The 26691-nt window shown below is 40.1% G+C and overlaps 1 protein-coding gene across 2 annotated transcripts in view; it reads left to right on the top strand.

Annotated features, from left to right (window-relative positions):
* pde8a (phosphodiesterase 8A) overlaps nucleotides 1-26691 on the top strand; it is a 58092-nt gene that overhangs the window by 3711 nt on the left and 27690 nt on the right. Inside the window, exons 1-2 of one of the 2 annotated variants that reach the window (XM_078795776.1) lie at nucleotides 9178-9595; nucleotides 23156-23212. In XM_078795776.1, the coding sequence (XP_078651902.1) occupies nucleotides 9581-9595; nucleotides 23156-23212 (72 nt within the window). In that variant the 5' untranslated portion in view covers nucleotides 9178-9580. Of the gene's footprint in view, nucleotides 1-9177; nucleotides 9596-23155; nucleotides 23213-26691 lie in introns of those variants that run through there. The other variant, XM_058089495.2, reaches the window with a different exon arrangement.

The raw sequence follows: 26691 nt of genomic DNA, 5'->3' as shown, positions 1-26691 counted from the left end.
TAAACGGTAGCCTTCAAGTTATTTCCTTTAAACTTAAATAGCCAAAAACGTACCACTTCCACACGGATAGGGAGGATAACTATGAACAGTTGTTTAACCTTTAACATGAACATTAATCAAACGTAATAATTTTTCTGGGTACATGATACCATACAGCATCCATATCAAACTTGCGCAGGCCGCACTAACATTAAACTTTCATATCAAGGCGGGGGCCTCAAACTAGTGTCCTGCATGTTTGAGAACCCTGGTTTAGAATATTTGTTTGGATAATTGGACACAGAATTAATGACAGCCTGCGATATTGGCACAGTTCTGTACCTCTGCTGTGGAAATGGTGACTTCCTGACCATAAAACATATTTCAGGAAATATTGTAAACTGTAAAATAATCAGTTGCCTTAGTGCAATATTCGGAGTGTTGCTGTTTCCTATCCCACGGAGCACGTATACCCTGGCTTGAGTCATTGTGGTTCTGAAGATTGCCCACATGTCCATCCCTGTAAGGATGATAATTATCATCTCCAACCACACACAGCTGGTCATAACCACAGTGAAGTTCAGTAAAAGCAGAGTCAAACAAACTCTAAAGCTGTGCTGAATCTTTTAGAGAGCGTGTTCAGGAGAGAGTATTCAGGCTTCTGCAGTGTGAGAAACATGAATCGAGCTTTGGGAGTGTGTCATGAGTCTTTGTCAAGGTTACGTTACCATCTGGGCTGCTTTGGGGATGATAAGGCTCAAGTACAAGGCCCTGTGATAGTGGGCATTTTTAGGACCAAACAGACAACCACGGGTCTCGGCCAAACACGCCGCCATTTGTCTGGCCTTGACTTTTCCATTTGTGTTTCTCACTCTCCAAGAGTGTCGATGGGATCCTCCATTGAGATGAAACCCGCAATTTGGTTTGCTATCACCCTTTGGCATCAATGCTAAGATGAAGGCAACTGTAACAAACTGTTAGCGGTGCAGTCATTCCTTCGTAGCTTGGACTTTCCAGGAGTAAATTGTCCCGTTTTTAGAAGTAGACACAACACTCATGCATGCTTTGAAAACAGTAATATGGGTGTGTTCAAACTCGCATCCTTTACTACATTTTATCAAACTGTATTTTTTTGACTGGTAAAGTGTACTTCCAAACAAAGTCTGGCATACGGGATCTATTCTGATAATTACTCTTACTGCAAATGTTGATCTGAAATCAGAGGAGAATATCAACATCAAGCAAGCAGGAGGTTTGGAGGCGGAGCTAGCCCTGTGCCAATCATTTGCTCCCTTTTAAAATGTGTCTGAAGGCATTTTGTAAGGTTTACAATAATGGATGATATATGTTTATTAACTGAACATCTGTATGAGTGAGAATCTCATGATTTGAAAATTTCACTTGTTGGACTGTTTTGTGTCCAAGTGTGTGTGCGTGTGTGTAGTCTACGTTGAAAGCCAATGAGTAATTTATTCCAGAAGAGGACAAAGACTTTGCATGGTGATTAATTAATCCACTGGGCTGTTCCTGTAGGATGCAGGGGAGGGAAGGGGGATCATATTGGTTGTATTTTGCGTTCTCTTATTAGGATATCAAACATTGTGCTCTTGAGCTATGAAGTACCGCTTCTTAGATATCATTGCCAACATTAATTCATTTGTCTCTGGATAATTGGCAGCTGTATTTATCACCACAGTACAGTCAGTATAGTACAGTCATGGTTTTTAGCCTTGTTTTATTAACACTTCTACTCCTGAACTACTGCATACATGCAACATGCACCCCTACTGTGTTTCATCTCTTTCCTTGGCATTATTCCAGTATTCCAGTTTGAAGAGCTGCTGAAAATAGGTATTGGTAAAGTGATTTCCATTTTCTTTTAGAACCAAAGTCCGAAATGTTAAAGCGCTCATGTCAGAGTAAGAACAATTTCCATCATGTCAAACTGTTACTTGAGGTATGACTTAAGCTGCTCATTGTGTTTTATTTAAACATTATCGTCAACTGCAGTTTGACCCCGTCCTCCCTTCCTGTCCAGCGGCCATGTCATTGATCTCCTGTGGCACAGGAGTGAGAGGAAGTAAGTTGAGCATAGTTATAATAGCGCACAACGTCCATTGACTGATGACCTCATCACTGTAAAATATGTTTGCAAAAACGGCCTCTTGAAGGTTAATGTCTTGTTGTGAATTTCTAGATTTCTTTTTTTTTTATCCCAATGTATTCTTGGTGGTATTTAAAGATGGCTGACTGTGTGAGTAGTAGTCTGAGTAGTTTCTCTTATTTATCTTAGTTTCTCTCCAATAATTAATTTTGATAGTTTGTATTTTGCATCCTTCAGCTGGGATAGGCTCCAACTCGCCTGTGACTCTAAAGATAAGCTATATAGAAAATGGGTGGATGTTTTCCAGTACCGTATATTTGAACTAGTATGCAACCAGTAATGTTGCAAAAACAATGCAGTGCAGCACAACTGTAAAACAGGATTTTATTTTAAGGTCTGGCAAACAGTGACAATATTTTAAACTCATTCAAGAAACACAACATTTCATGTCTCTCAAGTAGATCAAAGTTATTATAAGTGGAAGTATAACAAAAATAAATATTCAAAAACAGCTTAAAAACAGATAATGTCACTTACTGTACATATTACTAGGACCTACTTTGAAGAATCGCTTGCATCATCTACGCAGAGGACGAAAAAGGAAGCGGGTGTTTAAAGATACGGGTAGATTGAAGAAGCAAGCGATTAAAACAAAAAGTTAAAAAAAAGACTACTACTAATTATAAATTTAGTGTATTATAGTAGTAGTAGTAGTAGTAGTAGTAGTAGTAGTGACCTAATCCCCGGAAAGAGACACACAATGACCCAGCTAAGGTTGAGCAGCACAACAATGTGGACAGTAAACAACATAAAATAAACACACGTGTCATAATTGAAGAACAAAATTAGCATTTGAATAGAACAAAATTTTTTTTTGTTGTTTTCTCCACAAATGTAGTGGCAAACAAGGTGGCTGTGTGTGTCTTTTGTGCTGTTCCGTGTGTTGTATTTTCGTGAGACACTCTTTATTTTGTGCAAAGTCAGCGTTGTCTCATCCATGCCATGAAAGCCAAAGTGAGTCCATTTTTCATTCTCCGCTTTGCACCACTGTGTGGTGTTTGTAGGTTCTTTCCTGTGTGGGGGTTTTCCCCCCGGTGGAAAACATACATTTTAGGTTAATTAGCGACTCTAAATTGTCCATAGGTATGAATGGTTGTTATATGCTATACGTATGTGTCCTGCGATTGGCTGGCGACCAGTACCCCAGCTGGGATAGGCTCCATCATACCCCACCACCCTAATGAGGATAAAGCATAGAAAATGGATGGATGGAGATTCAAATATTAGTCGACTATGAACAAAATCTAATGATTCGATTATGAAAATCAGTCCCAGTTTCCAAGTTACCCCTGGCGTGTCATCAGTGTGTGAATGAGCCTCTTACTTTTCTTGAACGCATCAATTATCATCATTTTGTGGAAATGCAGCTGGAATAGGTGCAGATTCTGGAAGATCTAGAAAGTTGTCTGTGCGGGTTATTGTGTGTAGCTGCTCTATAGGACTCCACAAATCAATACAAAGGGTCGAAAAAAAATCACAATAGGTCCCCTTTAAATGTGAAATGTGAATATTTACTTTGCAAGTCAATTTTGGTGTGTGACCCTAAATTTGAAAAATTTTAAGTTGGGGCCCATTATGCTCCTAGTAAAAAAAAAAAGTTATTCTGGAGCCGTGCTGTGAATGAGACTATTCCATTTTATGTTAATATATGGTGTAGTTTTTGTGTAATCCAGATTATGAACAAATAGGGGTGAAAACAATAAACTTTTTTTTTCAGTTTTATCTGCGATTAAATGTGATTAGTTATGAGTTCACTGTGGACAAAATGTGATTAATCATGATTAAATATTGAAATTGATTGACAGCCCTAATATATAGATACAGTAGTGTTTCCTCCCTTATTTTTTTATATGCTTGTCACGCTTAAATGTTTCAGATCATCAAACACAATTAAATATTAGTCAGCAGTATAAACAAGCAGCAGTTATAGCATCCTTGCACATGTTAGCACGCTGCACCATGATGCAGCAGTCTGGGCACAGTGAGGGGGAACTACGATTGTAGCTATGTATACTATATGTTATGCTGTATGCTACTATAACTTCACCACAATACACCGCGGACATGTCTGCATGATGGTGTTGCGTTTTCTTCTTCCTGTGGGTGGCAGGAGTCGAGTGGCAACCAGTTTGAGGCGTATCACTACACCTACCGTGTTGGAGCGCGGCCCAGAGTTACAAATGTTATATGGCAACCGGATCAGCCCGATCTTGTGGCGAAAGCCAATTTTATCCGGTCTTCAAATTACAGCAGATTGGAAGCTGATCCTGAAAATCGGATGGGGACATCCTCATTTATAATCTTTTCCAGACTGATAGATCTCAATTAATGTTATGTTTTTACTGGGATGCAATCACTTTTACACACACTACCATGTAGGTTTGGATTTTTTTTCCCCCTTAAAAATAAAAAGTTTCAATTAAAAAGTGCATTTTTTTGCTCACTAATATTTAAATTTGTTTAATCTGAAACAAAACAGGAAGGGAGCAAACACTACTCCACTGTGTGTATGTATATTCAAATATTAGTCGACTATGAACAAAATCTAATGATTCGATGATGAAAATCGGTCCCAGTTTCCAAGTTACTCCTGGCGTGTCATCAGTGTGTGAATGAGCCTCTTACTTTTCTTGAACGCATCAAATATCATCATTTTGTGCGTCAAAAATGGCAAAACAGGCCTTAAAGCTGCAGCCTGTGAGAAAGTCAATATGGATACATGTTCAGCACTTGGTTTCCAATTACAGTCTCACAAAAATCATAGTATCCTTTTGTTTTCTGCTCCATAACATTTGGCAGCTATTATGTCACTGTATATTAAATCATTTGGTAATACAATTTTGAAGAAAAATACAATTTTTCTTCATATGTATGTCTGGATACAGCAAATAGAGCAATGATGTCATGTGCTGTGTACGAAGACCGCTCAAGGTCTTGGAGTGGTTTTGAAAAGTACACCATGTACAGAACACGCCATGTCTGTTGGTTCAAAGGATTTGAACTCATTGCATAGTCATCTGGCGTGCATTGTGTCACCTTGCTACTTGCTAGTACTGGTGTGTTAAGTATGTTTCCAGTTTTGATATGAGGAGAACCAACACAATGGTTAACAAAAGCCTTGTTAACCGAATCGTGTCACTGAGGTGCTTCTGACATTTTTTGAATGCCGCCAGTGTTGTTTTTATGGGGAAAAAAGTTACAAAAGGGCGATACAATACAATACAAACTTTATTGACTGTCTATTTACATGTTAGCAACATGAATGTTGCTAATGTTGATGTAAATCTTTTCCTAAGAATGGCAACATTGTGTCTATATAGTGTGTATATTTTCAGTCAGAATCAGCTTTGTTGGCCAAAAATAGTAAATACATTTACATATAAAGAGTAGAAGAATATTGCTATACATATTTACATTTAATATTATAGAATGAACGGGAATCGAGTGGTTAGCGGGCAGACCTCACAGCTAGGAGACCAGGGTTCAATTCCACTCTCAGCCATCTCTGTGTGGAGTTTGCATGTTCTCCCCGTGCATGCGTGGGTTTTCTCCGGGTACTCCGGTTTCCTCCCACATTCCAAAAACATGCTAGGTTAATTGGCGACTCCAAATTGTCCATAGGTATGAATGTGAGTGTGAATGGTTGTTTGTCTATATGTGCCCTGTGATTGGCTGGCGACCAGTCCAGGGTGTACCCCGCCTCTCGCCTGAAGACAGCTGGGATAGGCTCCAGCACCCCCCGCGACCCTCGTGAGGATAAGCGGTAGAAAATGAATGAATTATAGAATGAAATCTCTGTGTTGAAAAACGGCATTCACACTCACATTCTATAATATACCATGATTTTAATAATATAAAATAGGGTTGGGCAATATGGACCTTAGCATATATTACAATATTTTTAGGATGTATCACAATATGACAATATAACATTTAAATTCAACAGAGTCTTGTAAAAAGCTACAAACCTTGAGCCCTATTGGGGTAATGAGGGTGCCAAAGCACATAATGTTAAATCTGGAAGCTATAAAACACAAGGTGGCTGGCTGAACTGTACTTGCTCTGCGCTGGTATCAACGGTTTGCTTGCTTAACACAATTACTATAGCGCCATCAAGTGGTTGCATTTAGAATAGCAGTTTTTTTGAAAATGCGTCTTATTTGTTCGTTCATTCATTCATTCATTCATTTTCTACCGCTTTTCCTCACGAGGGTCGCGGGGGGTGCTGGAGCCTAGAGGCGGGGTACACCCTGGACTGGTGGCCAGCCAATCACAGGGCACATATAGACAAACAACCATTCACACTCACATTCATACCTATGGACAATTTGGAGTCGCTAATTAACCTAGCATGTTTTTGGAATGTGGGAGGAAACCGGAGTACCCGGAGAAAACCCACGCATGCACGGGGGAGAACATGCAAACTCCACACAGAGATGGCCGAGGGTGGAATTGAACCCTGGTCTCCTAGCTGTGAGGTCTGTGCGCTAACCACTCGAACACCGTGCCACCGCGTCTTATTTGTATACTTCATAAAATTGTACCCCTGATCTAGGGGTGTATTTGTAGGTGTGAATTTCCCTGGTCTTGGTGGCGTGGTGTCGCACCAGTTGACAAAGTCCCGGATCAGTTTTCTATAGTCTATAGTTCTATAGTGTTTCAATCATTGCAGCATCCTGGCAGTCACGGCCAATGAAATGATTTAATGGGAAGAAATGCATGATGACTAATGTTATGAACTCCGTCATTTTCTTTGTAGGAGGTTTGCTCTTTTCACACATAAGCTTCGAACAGAGACTCACTGCCCCGGATAGCTTCAGCTTTACTCTTAGCTCAATTGCGATCTGTTAGTCTTGCAGAAAAGGGGGATGGTGGCTGACTTTTACACCTTTGCAGAGATAGATTGGTTTCATATGTGAGATTGGCCGATCCCCCAAAATTAAGGAAACTGGCGCAAACCGTATACCAATACCACGATAGTCTCATGTTCAAATCTCAAATACTGTCAGAGCCACAGATTTGAGGTCACAACTGAATACTTTCCAACAACTGCACATGTAGCCAGAAAAAAAACACACTGTTGGACAACATTTCCCTTGGCAAGATTTTCAAAGTATAGTCATGAATACAACAGCCACTTAATTGGGAAAATTGGCAGGTGATCTGTAGCAAATTTTTTTTTTACAGAAAGGCTCATGAGGGACTGCTTCATTTTTACAGCCTTTCTTCACTTAAGAGGCGCTAAGCAGCAAAGAGCCTCACTGGATTTAAGTGAACAGGCCTGCAGCTTATTGGCTGTAGTAAAGACACTCATTTACCTGCTCAGGCCTGCATTAAGATAACAAAACGTGTGTCTCCTTTCTCGTTTGAATGGACATAGCGAGCAGAGATGGCAAAATGTAGTTTCAAGGATGTATTTGGGGGTTTGAACAATTTTTCAGTTCAAATCCTAAGTTGACAAAACAAGTCTATTTTCAAAATAGATAGTATGATGAAATAAGTCATAGAGTTTCCATCTTGCAGCTGTAGTCATTGTGACCAAAGGCAACCAAATGATGTCATTGTGTGGTGAGAGAGTCCGAGTTGGGACTGGGAAGCGGGTTTAGGCTTGTGAACGTCTAACACAAACACCGGACTTTGGTGTGGGAGACTGCTGTTCATTTCCTGTTTGAAACTCCCAGTCAAGACAGTGTTGTAAAAGCTGTCATTGTCCCCTAACATTTGCTAACGTTTTGAATCCATTTGACCACCATTTGTGATTTATGGCGTCAATGGTCACTTTGCTACCCACGTGCTATGTATTACATTTTATGGTTCTTTCTATAGATTAATTTATTACCATTTTTATTGCCCCACACAGTTCTTTTCTTGATATGACCAGCACTGGAATAGTACAGTCAGAATTAGAATTGATGAATCACATGATCTTCACATTCATATTCACATCACACTGCTGGCTTTGCATTGAGTACAATTTGCACATTTTCAGACATATGATACTAGACTATGATCATGTCTTGGCAGCCATAAAGCAGATAATGCCAAGTGTTTTGTTTTTTTTACAGTATCTCCCAAAAATGATTATACACCTAAGCAATTATTATTACAGGATGTTAGGGACAATTCTATATAAATTAAACTTGGATATACATTTTAGGGAATAATTAGATTGTCAGTGTGCAACAATAACTTTGAATTGTGGCCCAACTACTACACCACTGTGATGTTCCAGAGGGGCGGACTTCCTTATATGGTTCATAGTTAAAAATCACGTTCGGCGTGTGACCCACCATAGCAGAGTGGGCATGCCCAGAGGCGGGTGGAATAAATTAAAACAGACCATTTTGGCAGGAAGCACAAATACAAGGAAATCCAGCTGGAATAGGTGCAGATTCTGGAAGATCTAGAAAGTTTTCTGTGCGGGTTATTGTGTGTAGCTGCTCTATAGGACTCCAGAACTCAAATGATCACAGTAGGTCCCCTTTAAGTTTTAGTCATACTGTGAAAATGAGAGGAAATGTGAATATTTACTTTGCAAGTCAATTTTGGTGTGCGACCCTAAATTTCCTGCTTGCCATTGAAAAATTTTAAGTTAGGGCCCATTGTGCTCCTAGTCCTAGTAGTTTTTTTTTTTTTATAAATATACGTATATATATATATACCTTTTGCTGTGTTGTTTTATCGCTTCACTGTAGGTTCTATGCTTTCTTTGTAGCACTTTGAGATTTCCGTAATTTAAAGTGCAATATAAATAAAATGTATTATTATTAGTTATTCTGGAGCCGTGCTGTGAGTGAGACTATTCCATTTTAGTGAAATATATGGTGTAGTTTTTGTGTAATCCAGATTACACAAAAATCCAGATAATCCAGATAACAATTTTACGGTTGTAGAAGACCACAATGTATTCCCCAGACAACCAATAGATCATCTCTTACATTTCAATACAAGGATAAATGAAAGCAGGATTGTTTCCTTTTCCAATATGCCTGTGTGCGTGGCGATGAGTATCCAGTATATGTCAAGTGTGGTTTGTGTGCCAAGTCCAAGCCCGGCACTGTAGCTCATGTCAGTCACTGATCCCTCATGCGACAGTGACATCAGTACTCCTGTTTTAGCAGGTGAATAAGAGAGGGAGGGGGGGAATCCAGTGATTATATAATGCCTTTTCTTGGATAGCCCTCCTCTGATATTGTCAAAAACAAGCAAGTTGTGTTAGGTAGAGGTGGAGCCATGTCAAGTTGCTCGTGGAGTGTGGCTGGTGGGGCCACAGTGGGCGTACTGTTAATTCTAATCCTCTCTCAGGCTGCAGCGCCAGCGAGATAATAACTACAGTTGGGTATGGCTCTGGCAACATAAGTTATGGAAGAATAACAATCCTATTTTGTAGCTCGCAAGTCTTGATGACATGGATTGAAGGAGGAGGGGCTGCCTGCAATGGAAAAGTTCCTGGTAAGATTACAGTAAAGTCTTGTGTGACTGGTCCAAGCAGCATCCCACTTCATCTTGCCAAGCTTCTTTACCTTGGACTTTTACTTTATTGACCTTTGGCCTTACCTCGAATGCGTGGAAGGACAATGTTGAGTGCTTGCGCTTTCCATGTATCGCAGTGCGGTTGACCCACTTCTCCAACTAAAGATGCAGATTAGCAACTATCAGGTGTATGTGTAATGAATAAAGTTGCTTTAAGAGGAAACACTCAGATGTTGTGTTTGCTTACAGCTTAAAGAGAGAAAGAAATTGAACTTAAGGCTAACCCCAAAATTGGACTCTGATGGTGCTGGGGGCGCGTAGGGTAGCTATTGAAGAAGAGGTTTTAGTAAGGGGCTGCTACCTAGCCCTGCATGGCTTAGGATTGTCCAGGTCTTACGGGATTTCCCAGTAATCTGGATAAGGACAGAAATATCTTGAAGGTGAACATTAGAGAAAGTGTTGGGCTGCTCGAGCATCTGTCTCCTGACTCATTGTTTAGTTGGCCACACATAACGTGGTGGTCGGTCCGAGCATATGACATTTCAAGCAGGTATGTCTAGACTGCGACACCATTTGCAGCTTTTACTTTTTGTTTTTTCAGGATAGACTGCTGATCAATATTTTAAGACCAGTTTTTGCAATTTGGGATCTTAAAAATTTCCAAGTTCATTTCTACTGCTTTTTCCTCACGAGGGTCGCGGGGGTGCTGGAGCCTATCCCAGCTGTCTTCGGGCGAGAAACGGGGTACACCCTTGACTGGTCGCCAGCCAATCACAGGGCACATATAGACAAACAACCATTCACACTCACATTCATACCTATGGACAATTTGGAGTCGCCAATTAACCTAGCATGTTTTTGGAATGTGGGAGGAAACCGGAGTACCCGGAGAAAACCCACGCACATGCAAACTCCACACAGAGATGGCCAAGGGTGGAATTGAACCCTGGTCTCCTAGCCGTGAGGTCTGCGTGCTAACCGCTACTGCGTGCCGCCCAATTTCCAAGTTGAACTTCAAAATAAATAAAAAAAATCAATGGGAGTAAGTAAGCAATTTATTGCAAACAACCATTAAACTGAAATTGGCTGTTCGTCGGGTGATCAGAAGTTTTTTTGGGCCATTGGGTCATTTTGGGCCAGAGGCTGTCAAGAAACGGAACGATCCTCTGCCCAAGTGAAGGTCGTTGCTGGTGTAGAGTGCAGTCCAAAAAATCAGACAGCATCTGTGAGAGAAGGGTTTTAAGAATAAAAAACATCTTCATGAGAGCCCCACATATGGGACATGTTTTCCAACAGTATGGTATGACAAGGAGATCCCACCTGAGATGTTTTCCACAAGGCAAAGTCTAGGAGCTGCCATTATGATGTGGGGTGCTTTTCCCCGTCGGTGAAACACTGAAAATTCAGATTGTGCAGGGGCGTAAAATGGCAGTTAGCAATGTGGAGATGTTGCAGGGGGAATCCCTCATGACCTCATCTGTGCGGTAATGACTGGGATTAACTCTGCAACGCTTGCCTGATAAAGGACTTCAAGAGGAATAACGTCACTCTTTTGGACCATCCTGGGTGTTTCCCTGAGCTAAATCAGAACATTTGGGGATGAATGGCAAGAAGTTAACAAAAATGGACACACTGTTACACACTGGCATCAAGCAAACCAATTTTTGAGGTGAATTAAGACTGGCGTAGCAACTCATTACAGAGTCCTTTCTTGAAAAAAATATTTCTTTTTTAAGGGGGTTTTATTTCTTCTTTTTTTTTTTTAGCTTTTTGGACCAGTTGATGAACAGTCTATTTCACTTTAATAGTTGCTTGCAATAAATTGCTTACATTTTTTGTCGCACTCCCATTTCTTTTTACATTTTTAAGCTCTATGTAGAACCTTCTAAAGATCCAACAGTGCAAAATATAAATTATTGCAATTTTTTTTGCTGTTATTAAAAGTTGAATGGAGTGTATTCTCAATACAGCCCATATCATAACATTACAGAAGAGGATCAGGGAACACTTTGTTTCCCAAGTTATACAAATTCCACTCCGTGTACATTGTACTTTTTAGAACATTGATGGAAAACTTTTAAACAATGTAGTAATTGAAGAACAATTTTCATGCATTTTTGTATTGGTTTGTGAGATATTCCCAAAAACTGGTCAGCTGATTTAATTAGGCTTTGGCTTTGCCACTCCTTGTTGCTAGGCTACACATCACCACAAACCAGGACATGGAGAATGTCAGCAGAAGTTGATTGTGGAGTTGAAGCCGGCATTTGTAATGCAACCCTAAAATTAAGACAGGGTCCATATAAATCAGGGGTCTCAAACTCAATTTACTTGGGGGCCACTGGAGCTCGGGTCTGGGTGAGACTGGGCCGCATCAGGTTTTCCAAAAAACAAGAAAAACGCATTTATTAAAAACTAAAAAATTAAAAAAACTTTGCTTTGGTTCCAATTTTGTACAAGAAAAGCTCTGATAAAACATTCCACTGTTCTCAAATATCTTACTTTTTATTTTTCACCACAAAATAAGATGAAAAATAAATAAACAAATCAAGAATAAAGAAAATCAATCAATCAGTAATGAATAAATAATATAATAATAATAATAAAACGGCAAATAATAAAAACTTAAGAAACCACATATAGTTGGTGGGTAGACAAATTATTTTTTTCAGATTAAAATGAACAAAGCATTATTAGAGCCCTGTAGACATGACAAAACACAACTATAGTCACATTTATACTTTTTTTATTTAACTTATTGCGCAACTGCAGGGTCTTGAGACACATGCTAACTCGCAAACTAGAGAGCCAGCGACCTAAACGGTAGCCTTCAAGTTATTTCCTTTTAACTTAAATAGCCAAAAACTTACCACTTCCACACGGATAGGGAGGATAACTATTAAGTTATTTAACCTTTAACATGAACATTAATCAAACGTAATAATTTTTTCTGGGTACATGATACCATACAGCATCCACATCAAACTTGCGCGGGCCGCACTAACATTAAACTTTCATATCAAGGCGGGGGCCTCAAACTAGTGTCCTGCGGGCCACATATGGCCCACGGGCCGCGTGTTTGAGACCCCTGATATAAATGCTTTTCAGTAATGCATGTGCCCTCTTGAATACATGATGATCAGTTGTTTGAAAGCCCCCAAAATGACATGCCAGTTTGCTTCCATCTACGCTGCCCATGCTTATGGAATGTTGGTGCGGCTCTTTCTCCCATGTCCCTGTAGGCCAGCGCTCTCGGCACAGTCTCTCACCGCCACGTCACTCAGCTGCTCTGCTAGGCCTCATTCGCTCTCCTTTGCATAATGACGCACGGCTCGCATATACGCTGGCGCCACTAGAGCAGGCTGGCTTATAAGCAGTGTCACAAGCCGAAGGAAGACTTTAATGTCAATGTATACACTAGGCAGTCACACTGCTAAGATTACCCTCACATCCAATGCAGAATACTTTTTTAGTATTCTTGCAGTCATGGTGTAGGTTTTCAAAGGTTAGTGAGTCCCCGAGTCCCACTGTTGTTGAATTGAGTGGGTCCCTTAAAAATTTCCCCAATAAAAACAAAAAAGATTGTAGTTCAATTTCAGGGCTAATAGTTTAAAAATCCCTTAAGTTCTTATATAGCTACATGACAACTCAGTTATTATATTAGTCTAAACAAATGAGCCATAGTTGTAGCAGGCATTAATATGAAATTATTTTCAGCTCTTCCCCCATTTCTGACCATGGGCTCAGACTGAATCCGTCGTGGGTCTGGTCCCGATCCAGCTTGCCGCAAAGTGCCACTCACACTGACTACGGTAGACGCAACGGAGAACGCTGCTCCAGCTGCGGTAACCCATAACAGGGTGCTCCAGTCTCTGCGGTGTCTGGGAAAAAAAGGGGTAGACCCCAAACAGATTCTTTCCGTTATGCCGTACGGCCACCAGAGACAGAGCTCCACCGCACGGAGCTAGTGTGAGCCTGCAGAATGCTTCGGGCGGGTGCAACGGAACCGTAACGGATTCAGTGTGATCACAGCCTAAGACTGGTTACTTCATAATACACATTGAGTACTTTTATTCTCATAACAAAAGATGATTTTCTGATTTACAGAATGCAATAATTCTATACATTATACATAATTCTATATTAACATTTTCAATCTCCAACCTTTTGAAATAGTAATATAAACTCTGGCACTTCATGGGTTAATAATGAAACATGCTCATGGTAGTTTTATCTTGAAGTTAAGACTACCTGTTTATTTATCACACATTTTTCTTACATCACACGTTCTGACACACTGACAGGTCAGTGTTTGAGTCCCAATGAGGCTTTCACTTTTTAATACCAGAAAACAATATCAAAAGTAGCAGTTAGATTTATGCACGCAATGTATTGTTTCACGTGGGAAAAATGAGGTGAATCCCCGGGGGGTGCATGTATCGTGAGTTTTGTTTATTTGGTCTTTGTCTATGTGATATTTGGTAAACATGCATCAGATTACAATTGAATGCATCACATCATCAGTTCACAGTTCCACATGTCCAAAAGGAGTAGGAAGAAGCAAAGCTTATTAAATCCTACCCCTCCATCTGGTACTTTTACAATCAGTAACTGTTACATTTGTGCACTTCCTGCTTTCCATAATACAGTTTAAGGTTTTTTTGTTTTTTTTTTTTAAATAATGCACCTCGTACTTCAGTACGAAGTGATATGACCATCCAATGACATAATGGGTACCATAGTAAGTGTCAATATAGTGATATTTATAGCACATCATGACTGGTTCAGATGTGTTTTATATATCATTTAAAGTGATGCATGTGCAACGGGTGACAATAGGATAAGTTACCAACCCTTTTCTACAGACTTCATTTTAACGCGACTGGCGTCATTCAGAAGTGAATGCCAAGCCAAGTTCAGTCTGTTGAATGTGTGTTTATACTCTATTTATGTATGTTTCTGTTTGGCTGCTATCTGGTGAGGTCAGTGAGATGTCACCACACACAGAATAAAGGTCACGGCCCACTCTGGAAGCTTTCCCCAAAATACAACCAATGCATATGTAAACATGTGTCTGCACTCTTTCGCATCACTGATTAGATGTTACCATACTGGGAAGACAAGAAAACGTCCAAAACAGCTAAAAATATTGGTCACCCTTATGTAAAATCTAAGTGATTTTTACGCTTTGACATTGAACTTCATTATAATTCTTGCTGTGTGTTGTTAGCCCTTTCACTGTACTGAATTCAAACAGTCTTGTTCAGTGAGGAAGATGTAGAAATACAGAGGCAAAAACAAGGATATTCAAGGACTAACTGAACCATAGTGGCCTAGTTTCCCTCTGTCAGGCCAATGACTCACCCAAAGTCTTCTGCCTGGCGGACTAAGGGTCGCCGTGTTAGTGATATGCAGGCGGTTGCCCACTGTTAGACTCTCTGGTTTGTATGAAAGTGTGATTTTAATGATGATGCTTAAACATTGGTTGTTGTATTCATATAGAACTGTGCGCATATGCACATGTATGCGTTAAAATGTCCCTATAATGCGTAGCCTTCTGCTCACCCACTTCCTACTTTCTGTCATATGAGTTTTTTTCTGTTCACATGATCTCTGCACAATGCACTTCTGGCACCTAGTGGCTGTTTTTATGGTTTGAAATTGCTCTGAAGTGAAATGCATTAGTGGGGAGTTGCATCATCACCTCTTTTAGCCTCACGTGCAAAAAAACATAAAAGACATGTAAATAAATTGTTGTTATCGGGCATCCGGGTTCATAAAAAAATATATAACTACGTATTTGGTATTGAAGGAATTAATAAATGAGAGTTTCCATTTGGACTGTAGTTTTTCAAGACCATTGTCATAGAAGCTTTCAGAGCAGTCTGAGCAATTCAGTTTGAGCTAACGCACACAGCATGGGCTATATGCGCCGCTATCTGAGTAGCTCAGCATGTAGCGAAGCTGGTGTGCCACACCGTGCCATTTAGTTGGTCACTTGTCTCTGCGCTGTGTGAGCGAGACGTCTGTCTGTTTGTCTGTCTGGTACATAGTGTACGTCCCACACCTGTTGCTGCGATTGTTCCTCCTAATCAGGCCTAATGAGGAACATTGATTCATCCATACTGGATTCACACTTTTCAACAAGAGTACACACTTGTGACATCCCATCACTAGGTGAGAGACTAATATTAACGCAGCACTTGTTCATGTGTTATTAGCGCTGCATGGAATTATGTTTTACTACGGCAGGGGACGGGCCGCACGGTGGGGGAGTGGTTAGCATATTGGCCACACAGTCGGGAAAATCGTTCAAATCTCTGCTTGGGCATCTCTGTGTGGAGTTTGCATGTTCTCCCAGGTAATTCCGTTTCCTCCCACATTCCAAAAACATGCTAGGTCAGGGGTCTCACACTCAATTTACTTGGGGGCCACTGGAGCTCGGGTCTGGGTGAGACTGGGCTGCATCAGGTTTTCCAAAAAAAAAAACAACGCATTTATTAAAAACAAATTTTTTTTAAAACTCCGCTTTGGTTCCAATTTTCGACAAGAAAAGCTATGATAAAACATTCCACTGTTCTCAAATATCTTACTTTTTATTTTTCACCACAAAATAAGATGAAAAATAAATAAACTAATCAAGAATAAAGAAAATCAACCAGTAATAAATAAATAAATATAATAATAATAAAACGGCAAATAATAAAAACTTAAGAAACCACATATAGTTGGTGGGTAGACAAATTATTTTTTTCAGATTAAAATGAACAAAGCATTATTAGAGCCCTGTAGACATGACAAAACACGACTATAGTCACATTTATACTCTTTTTATTTACAACATATTGCGCAACTGCAGGGTCTTGAGACACATGCTAACTCGCCAACTATAGAGCTAGCGACTTAAACGGTATCCTTCAAGTTATTTCCTTTAAACTTAAATAGCCAAAAACTTACCACTTCCACATGGATTGGGAGGATAACTATTAACAGTTACTTAACCTTTAACATGAACATTAACGTAATAATTTTTTCTGAGTACATGATACCATACAGCATCCATATCAAACTTGCGCGGGCCGCACTAACATTAAACTTTCATATCAAGGCGGAGGGCCTCAAACTGGTGTCCTGCGGGCCACATTTGGCCCGCGGGCCGCGTGTTTGAGACCCCTGTGCTAGGTTAATTGGCGACTCCAAATTGTCCATAGGTATGAATATGAGTGTGAATGGTTGTTTGTCTATATGTGCCCTGCAGGGTGTAACCCGCCTCACGCCCAAATAAAGCGGGGGAATTGGTTAAACCTCACGAGCTTACGACACCTTAAGAAATGTGCAGCACAGTGACTTCATAGCCTGTTCATTTTAGCTCTCTAGCTAACGCTGTTCTACTTAACGCTCAATCACTGTTACACATAAAAAGTCAACACATATCAAGCATACAAGTAAGCCAGCATTGTTGGCAAAAAAGACATAGGAATGGGTCCATGTAGAGTTAAACACTATTTGTTTTTGGGGGGTATATATTTATTGCTAGCTTACCGTGGGAGGAAAACAGGTCAAACACTGGCTCCCCTGTCCTTCCTCGTGCTCATCCAATCACCAGACAAACCTCAGCCACAAAAAGTCAGATTAAAAAAAAAAAAAAAACTTTTTCTTTGAAAAAACGTGCATTTTCCCTACACAGGTGTTGAAGAAATGCAAAGGGAGCCACGACAAGGAGGTTGAAGATTAGTTGCTGACCCTATCCTAGGGTGATTTGTATTTGTTTTCAGATGGCGTGGCCAAGTGTGACCATGCCAGTGCTTCAGTAGAATCGGATAGTTGTTAAAAAGCCGTATATTTTCCCGCACAAACACATCCCAAGATTCCCTGCATCCTGGTCCCAGCTCTGAGTCGGAGGAAGCTGTTTACGCTTTCTATCTCTCACTGCTGACGTCGGCACACTGAACAATGTCATCCAATTTCCTGTTTTTCACTTTAGTGGAAAGCCACTGTCCAAACGTGTATGGTGTAGCGTGTATGTATGAGCCCGAGATGAGGATGAGAGGATGAGAAAGAGGAGGAGATCCATAGGGCCGGATACACAGGGAGCAGGATATAGTATGGTCAGAGGGAACTATGTCAGTGGATTCAGTGAGAAGTAGAGGGAGACATGAAGTCATGAAGAAGATGATTGCACTGGACTTGCAGCACTGATGTGGTCATAGGAGAAAGAAAAAGTCATCTTCATGCTATGAAGATAGGATGTCAACGCTTTGAATATGTTAAACTTTTCCAACATGGAACACTATATGGATGTTAAGCACCTTGCGTGGAATTCATGTTACTCTCAATGAACCACAGCTCCCCACTGCCAGGACCACACATGCAGCCCTCAACCTGTAGACCCAATTATCTTATTAGTCACTTGGGTTGTCAACTATTCTGGTGTGGATAATAATAATAGTGGATAATAAATGTATACATCTACACAACCCGGGTGGCACGGTGGTCGAGTGGTTAGCACGCAGACCTCACAGCTAGGAGACCAGGGTTCAATTCCACCCTCGGCCATCTCTGTGTGGAGTTTGCATGTTCTCCCCGTGCATGTGTGGGTTTTCTCCGGGTACTCCGGTTTCCTCCCACATTCCAAAAACATGCTAGGTTAATTGGAGACTCCAAATTATCCATAGGTATGAATGTGAGTGTGAATGGTTGTTTGTCTATATGTGCACTGTGATTGGCTGGCGACCACTCCCTGATTCTTGCCAAATTACAGCTGGGATAGGCTCCAGCATACCCGTGACCCTCCGGAGGATAAGCGGCATAGAAAAAGAACGGATGGATGTTGGCAACCTTACCAGTTAATTAGCAGTTTTTATTTTATTATTAAATATTTTTTTGTTGCTGACAAACCTGTGCCCCACACTTCAGCATAGCAAATGTGCTACTTTCTCAACCCACATGAACTCCTTAAGAGGAAGAAAGGAGACAAACACCAAAGAAGAAGAGTTATAGTGTATATGATGGTGCCAATGAGGCATTCCAGAAGCTATGGACATGAAAAAGCGTGGCTAGAGAAGACAGTTGTCATTTGTTGTTTGAGTATTTCTGCTTACACTATTACAATTTTAAGAAAATAATGAGTCTGGAGCTCTGCAAGGGCACATATAGCAGGAAGAATGAGCATGGAGGTGGTTGGCACATACCATGTTTAGACTGCCCGCCCGCTGGCCTACATACTCACTCGCTTCCTATGCCTTATTTGCCTCAGTGCCGCTATGATGTTTACGGCGTACAAATATTCGGTTGATTCATTACAGAGTGTGCTCTACATGCTGCATTTGTGTGTGTGTGTGTGTTGCAATGGTTTTGACCGTGTCGCTTTGGGAGGGAAGTCTGCTTGGTCGGAGAAGGAACATGTTCACTCTGCTTGTGGTCAAAACTCCTTACGTCAAGGCCTCAACCTCAGCTAATTCACTAACAATCGGCATCAGAGTGAAAACAGGATTTTGTGACGATGTATGTATGTATGAGAGAGAGAAAGAGGGAGAGTTTGTCTCCCATCAGGGACATTTACTTAGCGGTCACATGTATAAGAAAGAACATTCTGTTTCACATCGCCAAGAAAATGAATGGCTGAATTGAACATTTAGTCATAATTTATAACACTGATGGCCGCGCTATTTGCTTTGACACACATGAGTAATATCATCAAAATCAAATGTGACAACAGGGGGAGTATGACCCTTTTTTCCAGACTTTATAAACTCAGTTAGCACCGCAAAGTGGTCTTGGGTTATATGTTCTTGTCCAACATGTGAACGGTCCAAAAGATAAAACATGGAAGTTGTGATGCTTTAGTAACTCACTCAAGTGTAATAACTCATTTTGTACATAGTGATCTTTTACTTGTTGAGATCCAGTTCTCACTGTTTTTTAGTTCCTTTTGAATCTTTTTGTATACGATTCCATTATCGATTCGCACAAATGCTCAAACATTTGGTTAAGTTCCACTACCAATATTCATAACATTTACACACAGACGATGACTTAGAATGAATCACGCGTTTTCCATTTGCTCTAGAGCAGGGGTCTCAAAGACGCGGCCCGCGGGCCAAATGTGGCATGCAGGACACTAGTTTGAGGCCCCCGCCTTGATATGAAAGTTTAATGTTAGTGCGGCCCGTGCAAGTTTGATATGGATGCTGTATGGTATCATGTACCCAGAAAAAATTATTACGATTGATTAATGTTCATGTTAAAGGTTAAATAACTGTTAATAGTTATCCTCCCTATCCGTGTGGAAGTGGTATGTTTTTGGCTATTTAAGTTTAAAGGAAATAACTTGAAGGCTACCGTTTAGGTCGTTAGCTCTCTAGTTTGCGAGTTAGCATGTGTCTCAAGACCCTGCAGTTGCGCAATATGTTGTAAATAAAAAGAGTATAAATGTGACTATAGTCGTGTTTTGTCATGTCTACAGGGCTCTAATAATGCTTTGTTCATTTTAATCTGAAAAAAATAATTTGTCTACCCACCAATTATATGTGGTTTCTTAAGTTTTTATTATTTGCCGTTTTATTATTATTATTATATTTATTTATTACTGATTGATTTTCTTTATTCTTGATTTGTTTATTTATTTTTTATCTTATTTTGTGTAGAAAAATAAAAAGTAAGATATTTGAGAACAGTGGAATGTTTTATCAGAGCTTTTCTTGTAGAAAATTTGAACCAAAGCAAAGTTTTTAAAATGTTTTTGATTTTAATAAATGCGTTTTTTTGGGGGTTTTTTTGGAAAACCTGATGCGGCCCAGTCTCACCCAGACCCGAGCTCCAGTGGCCCCCAAGTAAATTGAGTTTGAGACCCCTGCTCTAGAGTGAATCTTCACCCAAAAACAACGGCACCCCATGGCACCCATTCAAGGCTGTGGGCTTCTTAAGACCTCTTTGTTGGCTTTGTAAGGTCACTAAACAAAGTTGACACTAATCGATCTGAGTGGCGCACAAGGCGGCACTGTCTTCCGACAGTGGCTTCATATGACCCGCTAGAACCTTGATATTATTGCATACTGATTTATTTTCCTCATGATGGCGCTCCATGAGTTTATCGTTAAGGCTGTCGTACTGCGATTGTACATCCAATCAATGTTTGCAAGCCTCTTAGATCTTGCTGTGTTTGTGCAACAGTTTGCTCTCTCATATAAGTGTGAAATAACATCAAATTCAAGTTTGAATCAGCAAGCTGTCTTTGTGTTCATTCATGATTGTGTTCATGAAGTATAGTCAGGAAAGAACCAGAACTCTTCCCGTCTACGTCCTTTCTAAGAAAAACAAAACATATCTTTCACAGCGTCTTTGAATGCCTTATGTTTGTATTTAATGTAGCTATTTTTATGCTTGACAATGCTTAATTGGGCCAAAAAATATGCATATTTTTGACTAAAAGTAAGTTGTACTCAACCACAAAACAGTGAGATTTATTAATAATAAAAAAACAGTGACAGAGTGAATATGGAAAATTTGAACCAGAAAGTGGAAAGGAACCCCACTGTACTTTGCAAATAATTAATATATTAATGTTTTAAATGAGTTACATTCATTCATGTCACTAACCTGGATTTAGCAGACCTCATTTAGACCTTTTTGAAATGCGACAATTGCTCCATTTTGGTTGACACTATTTATTGAGCATAAGTATAGCTAGGTACAGCTAGGAGACCCGAGTTCGATTCCACCCTCTGCCATCTCTGTGTGGAGTTTGCACGTTCCTCCAGTGCATGTGTGGGTTTTACTCCGGGTACTCCGGTTTCCTCCCACATTCCAAAAACATGCTAGGTTAATTGGTGACTCCAAATTGTCCATAGGTATGAATGTGAGTGTGAATGGTTGTTTGTCTATATGTGCCCTGTGATTGGCTGGTGACCAGTCCAGGGTGTACCCCGCCTCTCACCCGAAGACAGCTGGGATAGGCTCCAGCACCCCCGCCACCCTCGTGAGGATAAGCGGTACAAAATGAATGAAGTATTTAATCATACTGTATTGAGAAGATTTTCTTGTATTTAATTTTAAAAACAATTTTTAAAATGTCCCAGAACGCTGGACCTCCGCTCTTGAAACAAGAAACGGGAAGTGCTGAAACTCTCTGAATTTTTATTCTGATATGCTACCCTTGAATCCCGCCTACAGAGAGGTGTTAGTCTTTCCTCAGTGTGTCAGACTATGCGTTAACAGTTAACTGGCTCAAGCTTGTGTCAATCAAGGGGAGTGTGTGTTTGTCTATGTGTTTGTGTGTGTGTACGCCACTCCAGTGTGCAAGCAGCAGCAAACTTGATAACGTTGTCAAGCAACCTGTATGTGCAAAATTCAAGTAACAGTGCAACCATTGTCTAAAACTAGAGTACTTCAATGATATCATTCTATAGTCAACTCTAACTGTATGCTGTAGTGCAACTCTACAATCACAATTATACACATACTGCTATATAAAAATTAAAAGTACTTTAATGTTAATAAAGGCATTGGGTGTATCTCCTGTTGTGTGTTTGTGTGCTGCATTAAGCGTTAATGCTATATTGTATTGGATTAGTGAGATTTAATGTCCAGGAAATGTACAATTAAATTATCTTAACTACTTTCATTACTTCCATTGTTTCAATGTCAACAACTTCCCATGCAGGATGCGGTGAATTCAAGACTGTCAACACTTTCAGACGGGCAACATTTGATGATATAAAAAGAACATTTTCACTATAGTGACCCAATTTCAAGCAAAAAAAACAAGACAATTTGTATATGCACATGCATTGCTTTCCAATAGGAGTTGAACATGTGACCCGGAGCCTCGTGTCTGTGAGCGATCAGATGATCACAGAGGATCACTTTGATCACACAGCGTCATGCTACTTGTTTGCGGCTGTGCCGACAAACAGCCTAGTGTCACGGTGACGTCAGTTGTGCTACAACCAAGGGCTAATCACATTTGCTCCCCCTTTGTTGTGTCATTGAGCCTGCAAAAAGCTCGCAGAATCGCAGAAGTGATTTACCGCTACCCAGCGTGCTCCCAAATTCCTCCCTCCATTCTGCTCCACATATGTAGACTGTTTACAGAGAAGAGGGATTCTAGTGGGATCGCCATCCACAAGGGGCTTGGTTGCTATGGTTACAAACCTCTGAGCTGGGTTCCATTTAGCGGAAAGGAAGTAAAATTAGTTGCAGACAGAAAAGATGCAGGTTTGGTGTAATTAATATAAATCTGTCAACGCTATCGTGCATAAGTGAGTACACCCTTCACATTTCAGCAACCATTTTATTATGACAATACAATACCATATGTGTTATAGTGAATATTCTATATCATGTTGCTTTTTAGTGCATAGTATGTATGATAAAATTGTTGGTACCCTTCTGTGAAAGAAAGAACCCCCCACAATGGTTACAGAAATGACAAAAGTAATTAAAGTTGTTTTACAGTTATTTACAGATATTTACACATGTATCATCAACAGGCTCTGTCCGAGTTCTTTTTCTAACGATTATGTTCTTGTTATCTTTCAGACCGCATTAACAGAGGTGCAATTTGGACCAATGAAGTTATTTAAAGACCCACTTCAGGTATGTTAAAACAGTGTGAAATATCCAGATGATTGACACATTGATTGAATGCATGAAATGCCAGATCAACGGAAGGGCTTCAATGTCACATTGTTTAGGAGTGAAAAGTGAATTTACAGTATTTAAAGGTGCTTGTCACTTTATTTGCTGTTAGAACTGTGCTTACATTGAAAGAAAGGGTGCGTGATTGCTATTAATGGGTGTATTGTGTGAAATGCAGTCTTGGTGTCTCAAGGCAACAAGGTCAAATATTTATGACCAAGAGCATACTATAATGAACAGTGCATGTTATGGAAAAAGGGAACATAGTTTGGTCTTTATCACATTCTGGAATGTTGAATGCTTCTTTATTCAGCATGGTGTTCTGTTTGTGCTTCTGGTATGTGTTACTGATGTATGACAAATGACAAGTGTTTCAAGCAAGTAGTATTCTTGGCTTTATTAAAAGTGCTGTCCTCTCTTTCCCTTGAAACTATGTCAAAAATGGTCATACCCTTTCAAACAAAATAATAAACACCACCACCACCATGGGCTCTGTTTTTGTAGACCTGGTACAGGAGCGATGCACCTGCCCCTCTCCGCGGCAACTGGGTGTGGGCAGCACACTTGGCAATTTTTGTGAGTGGCGCAGTGCGGCGCAGCCACGCCTCAATCCCTCCCACCGGCACAAGTGGCAAAGAGGGAGGAGAGGTTACTTTACATTTTTATTATTTTTTTATTATTTTTTTTCATTATTTTATTTTTATTATTATAATATTATTATTATATATTTTATTTTATATTTTATTATTTTTATATTTTATATTTATTTTTTAATTGTAGGAGAGATGTGAAGTGATTTTCCCACTTTTTTTTTTATTTATTATTTTTTTTTTTTCCTTCACTCGCTGAACATGTTGGTCCAATGCTAGAAACTCGATGTAAGAAGACAAATTATCAGTAGGGTAAAACTAACCTGTCTAATCGTAGCTCAAGTTCCCTAATAATGGGTGAACAGTCCAACGCTTTGTAAATTGTAGGCCAGATCTAAGAAAGCAACTCTGCAGACTTGTTTAGTGTCTACGGTGGTGATGATGTCGTCAATGACCTTGAGGGTGGCAGTGATGCATCCCCGGCAAGTTCTGAACCCTGACTGCATATCTGACAGCATAAGGTTGGAGTCAATTAAATTAGTACCATCTGTCTGTCCTGGCTGCTCAGTACAGTATAGATAACTCAACAATAAGTTGACAATAAGGCTACACAGGCTAGAGAGCGTCGTGTAGCCAAGATGAGGACTGTGGACATTAGAGAGAGATCCAAAATTAGCGGTGCATATGCATATTCCTATGAATGTTCAACAGTATTTTACTGCTTAAAGGGGACCTATTATACTTTTCAGCCATTTGTATTGAGTTGTGGACTCCTATAAAGCAGCTACACACAATAACCAGAACGCAATGTTTTATGGTTCTTCCATAATCTGCACCTATTCAGCTGTATTTCTTTAAATTTTATGGTTCCCGCGAAAACTGTCTGTCAAAGTTAACGCGTTAACAGAATTTTCCTTTAAACGGCGGTCATTTTTTGGACGTGCAATTAACGTGCACTATTTGACCCTCGGCCCACACCGTAGTTTATTAAAGCACGGTAACTCTGTAGCCACAAGCTGAAAAAAATTGATGGGAAATGGAGAAAGAAAAGAATATTTTCATTGGTAAAGTTAGCTTCAAAGACTTGGCAGATGGCTCTTGTAGCAAGACCAAAGTTATTTGGATCTACTGTTGCTGTGTTTGACTTATCACGGATTACATGGCCTGCCAGTGACTGGAGCAGTGCAGGTATTTTTTTATTGTCATATACAGTGCTACCTTGGCATAACAGTGGCGATGGTGATGGTGTGTTCATTGACTGTCAAAAAAAAGTAGGACAAATCACAGATTTCAAAAACTGTGGGATTTCTAATGAAAAGTTCCAGTATTGTAATAAAATATTTACAGTAATATAATTATTAATGGGCGGCATGGCGGTCTAGTGGTTAGCGCGCAGACCTCACAGCTTGGAGACCAGGGTTCAATTCCACCCTCGGCCATCTCTGTGTGGAGTTTGCATGTTCTCCCCGTGCATGCGTGGGTTTTCTCCGGGTACTCCGGTTTCCTCCCACATTCCAAAAACATGCTAGGTTAATTGGTGACTCCAAATTGTCCATAGGTATGAATGTGAGTGTGAATGGTTGTTTGTCTATATGTGCCCTGTGATTGGCTGGCCACCAGTCCAGGGTGTACCCTGCCTCTCGCCCCAAGACAGCTGGGATAGGCTCCAGCACCCCGCAACCCTCCTGAGGAAAAAGTGGTAGAAAATGAATGAATGAATAATTATTAATTTTTATGAATTTGTTTTGTGCAAATAACGTATTTTTACATTTATAATGACTTTTGTGTTAGTGTTACTGAAAACATTGCTTGTATAGTTCTTACAGATTTTATGATGACAACAGACTCTGGAATGAATACAAATAAATTTATTATGACAACTCATTGGCAAATTTGAACCAAGTGGAGCATCCCAGAATAGTCTGTGGTGGACTTTAGCCTTCACGCTGTATAATTAAGTGTCATGATACGCCAGAGTTAAGGTAATACAATTACATTTTGATTCAAATAAAACTAAACCAGATGCTAAACTTAGTATAACTATTTCTATGCTCTAAAGCCACTTTAACTGGAAGGAAAATAATGAATTACACGGCCTGTAATTTCAAGTGGAAGTGCACAGAGCAGGTTTTTACTGTCTGATGCGCTCCAGTAGGAAAACCAGGGAGAGATAACCCCTTCCTGTTTTTGTCACTCCCAGCTGATCTCTGCTCCTCCTTCTCTCGAGGCTCACACGATCTGGCCCTGGCTTTGTGTTTTCACCTTTTATATATTTTTCCCATTTTTTCTTTGTTTTGCTTACTTCAATTACATCTCCGTTTCACTTTAAGTTTTACTGTTGTTATACTGTTGCTTATATACTGATGTTAGACATTTTAGCTCTGGTTCATGTATTGTGAATGAGTGTGTCCACTCCAAGAGCGCATCGGGAGAGGGAGGGGGGGGGGGCCTTATCTTAGCTTTTGTTGCCCTGCTGCAACTGGAATGTTGACTTTTCTACAAACATCCCAATGTGGAATTCTGCTCTAAGTCCATGTGTGCACCGGACAAGTCAGCGATGATGTATGTACTGTACGAACAGGACACTTCCTGCTACATGTAATGAACATGTTCAATTCCTGAACATGGTTTGCATTAGTAACACCCCTCTCAGGTTTAAAGTGGCCTGCCTTAAGTTTGAGACCCTGTTTTGGGAATTCAACCCCAAAATATTGTTCCAATACATCAAACAATTGTCACAGCATCTGACTTAGTGCAATTAAATGTTTTTGCAATAAAGTCAGATCTTGGCGGCCTAACTTGATTTAATATGATATATAATCAAGAGTGCGGAAACAAAACTTTGCC

Source organism: Doryrhamphus excisus, linkage group LG13 (genome assembly GCF_037039965.1).
Source record: "Doryrhamphus excisus strain RoL-2023G ecotype Guam linkage group LG13, RoL_Dexc_Guam_v1.1, whole genome shotgun sequence".
Classification (NCBI taxonomy): domain Eukaryota; kingdom Metazoa; phylum Chordata; class Actinopteri; order Syngnathiformes; family Syngnathidae; genus Doryrhamphus; species Doryrhamphus excisus.
The sequence above is the reverse complement of the archived record's forward strand: the minus strand, read 5'-3'. Positions and strand labels throughout refer to the sequence as shown.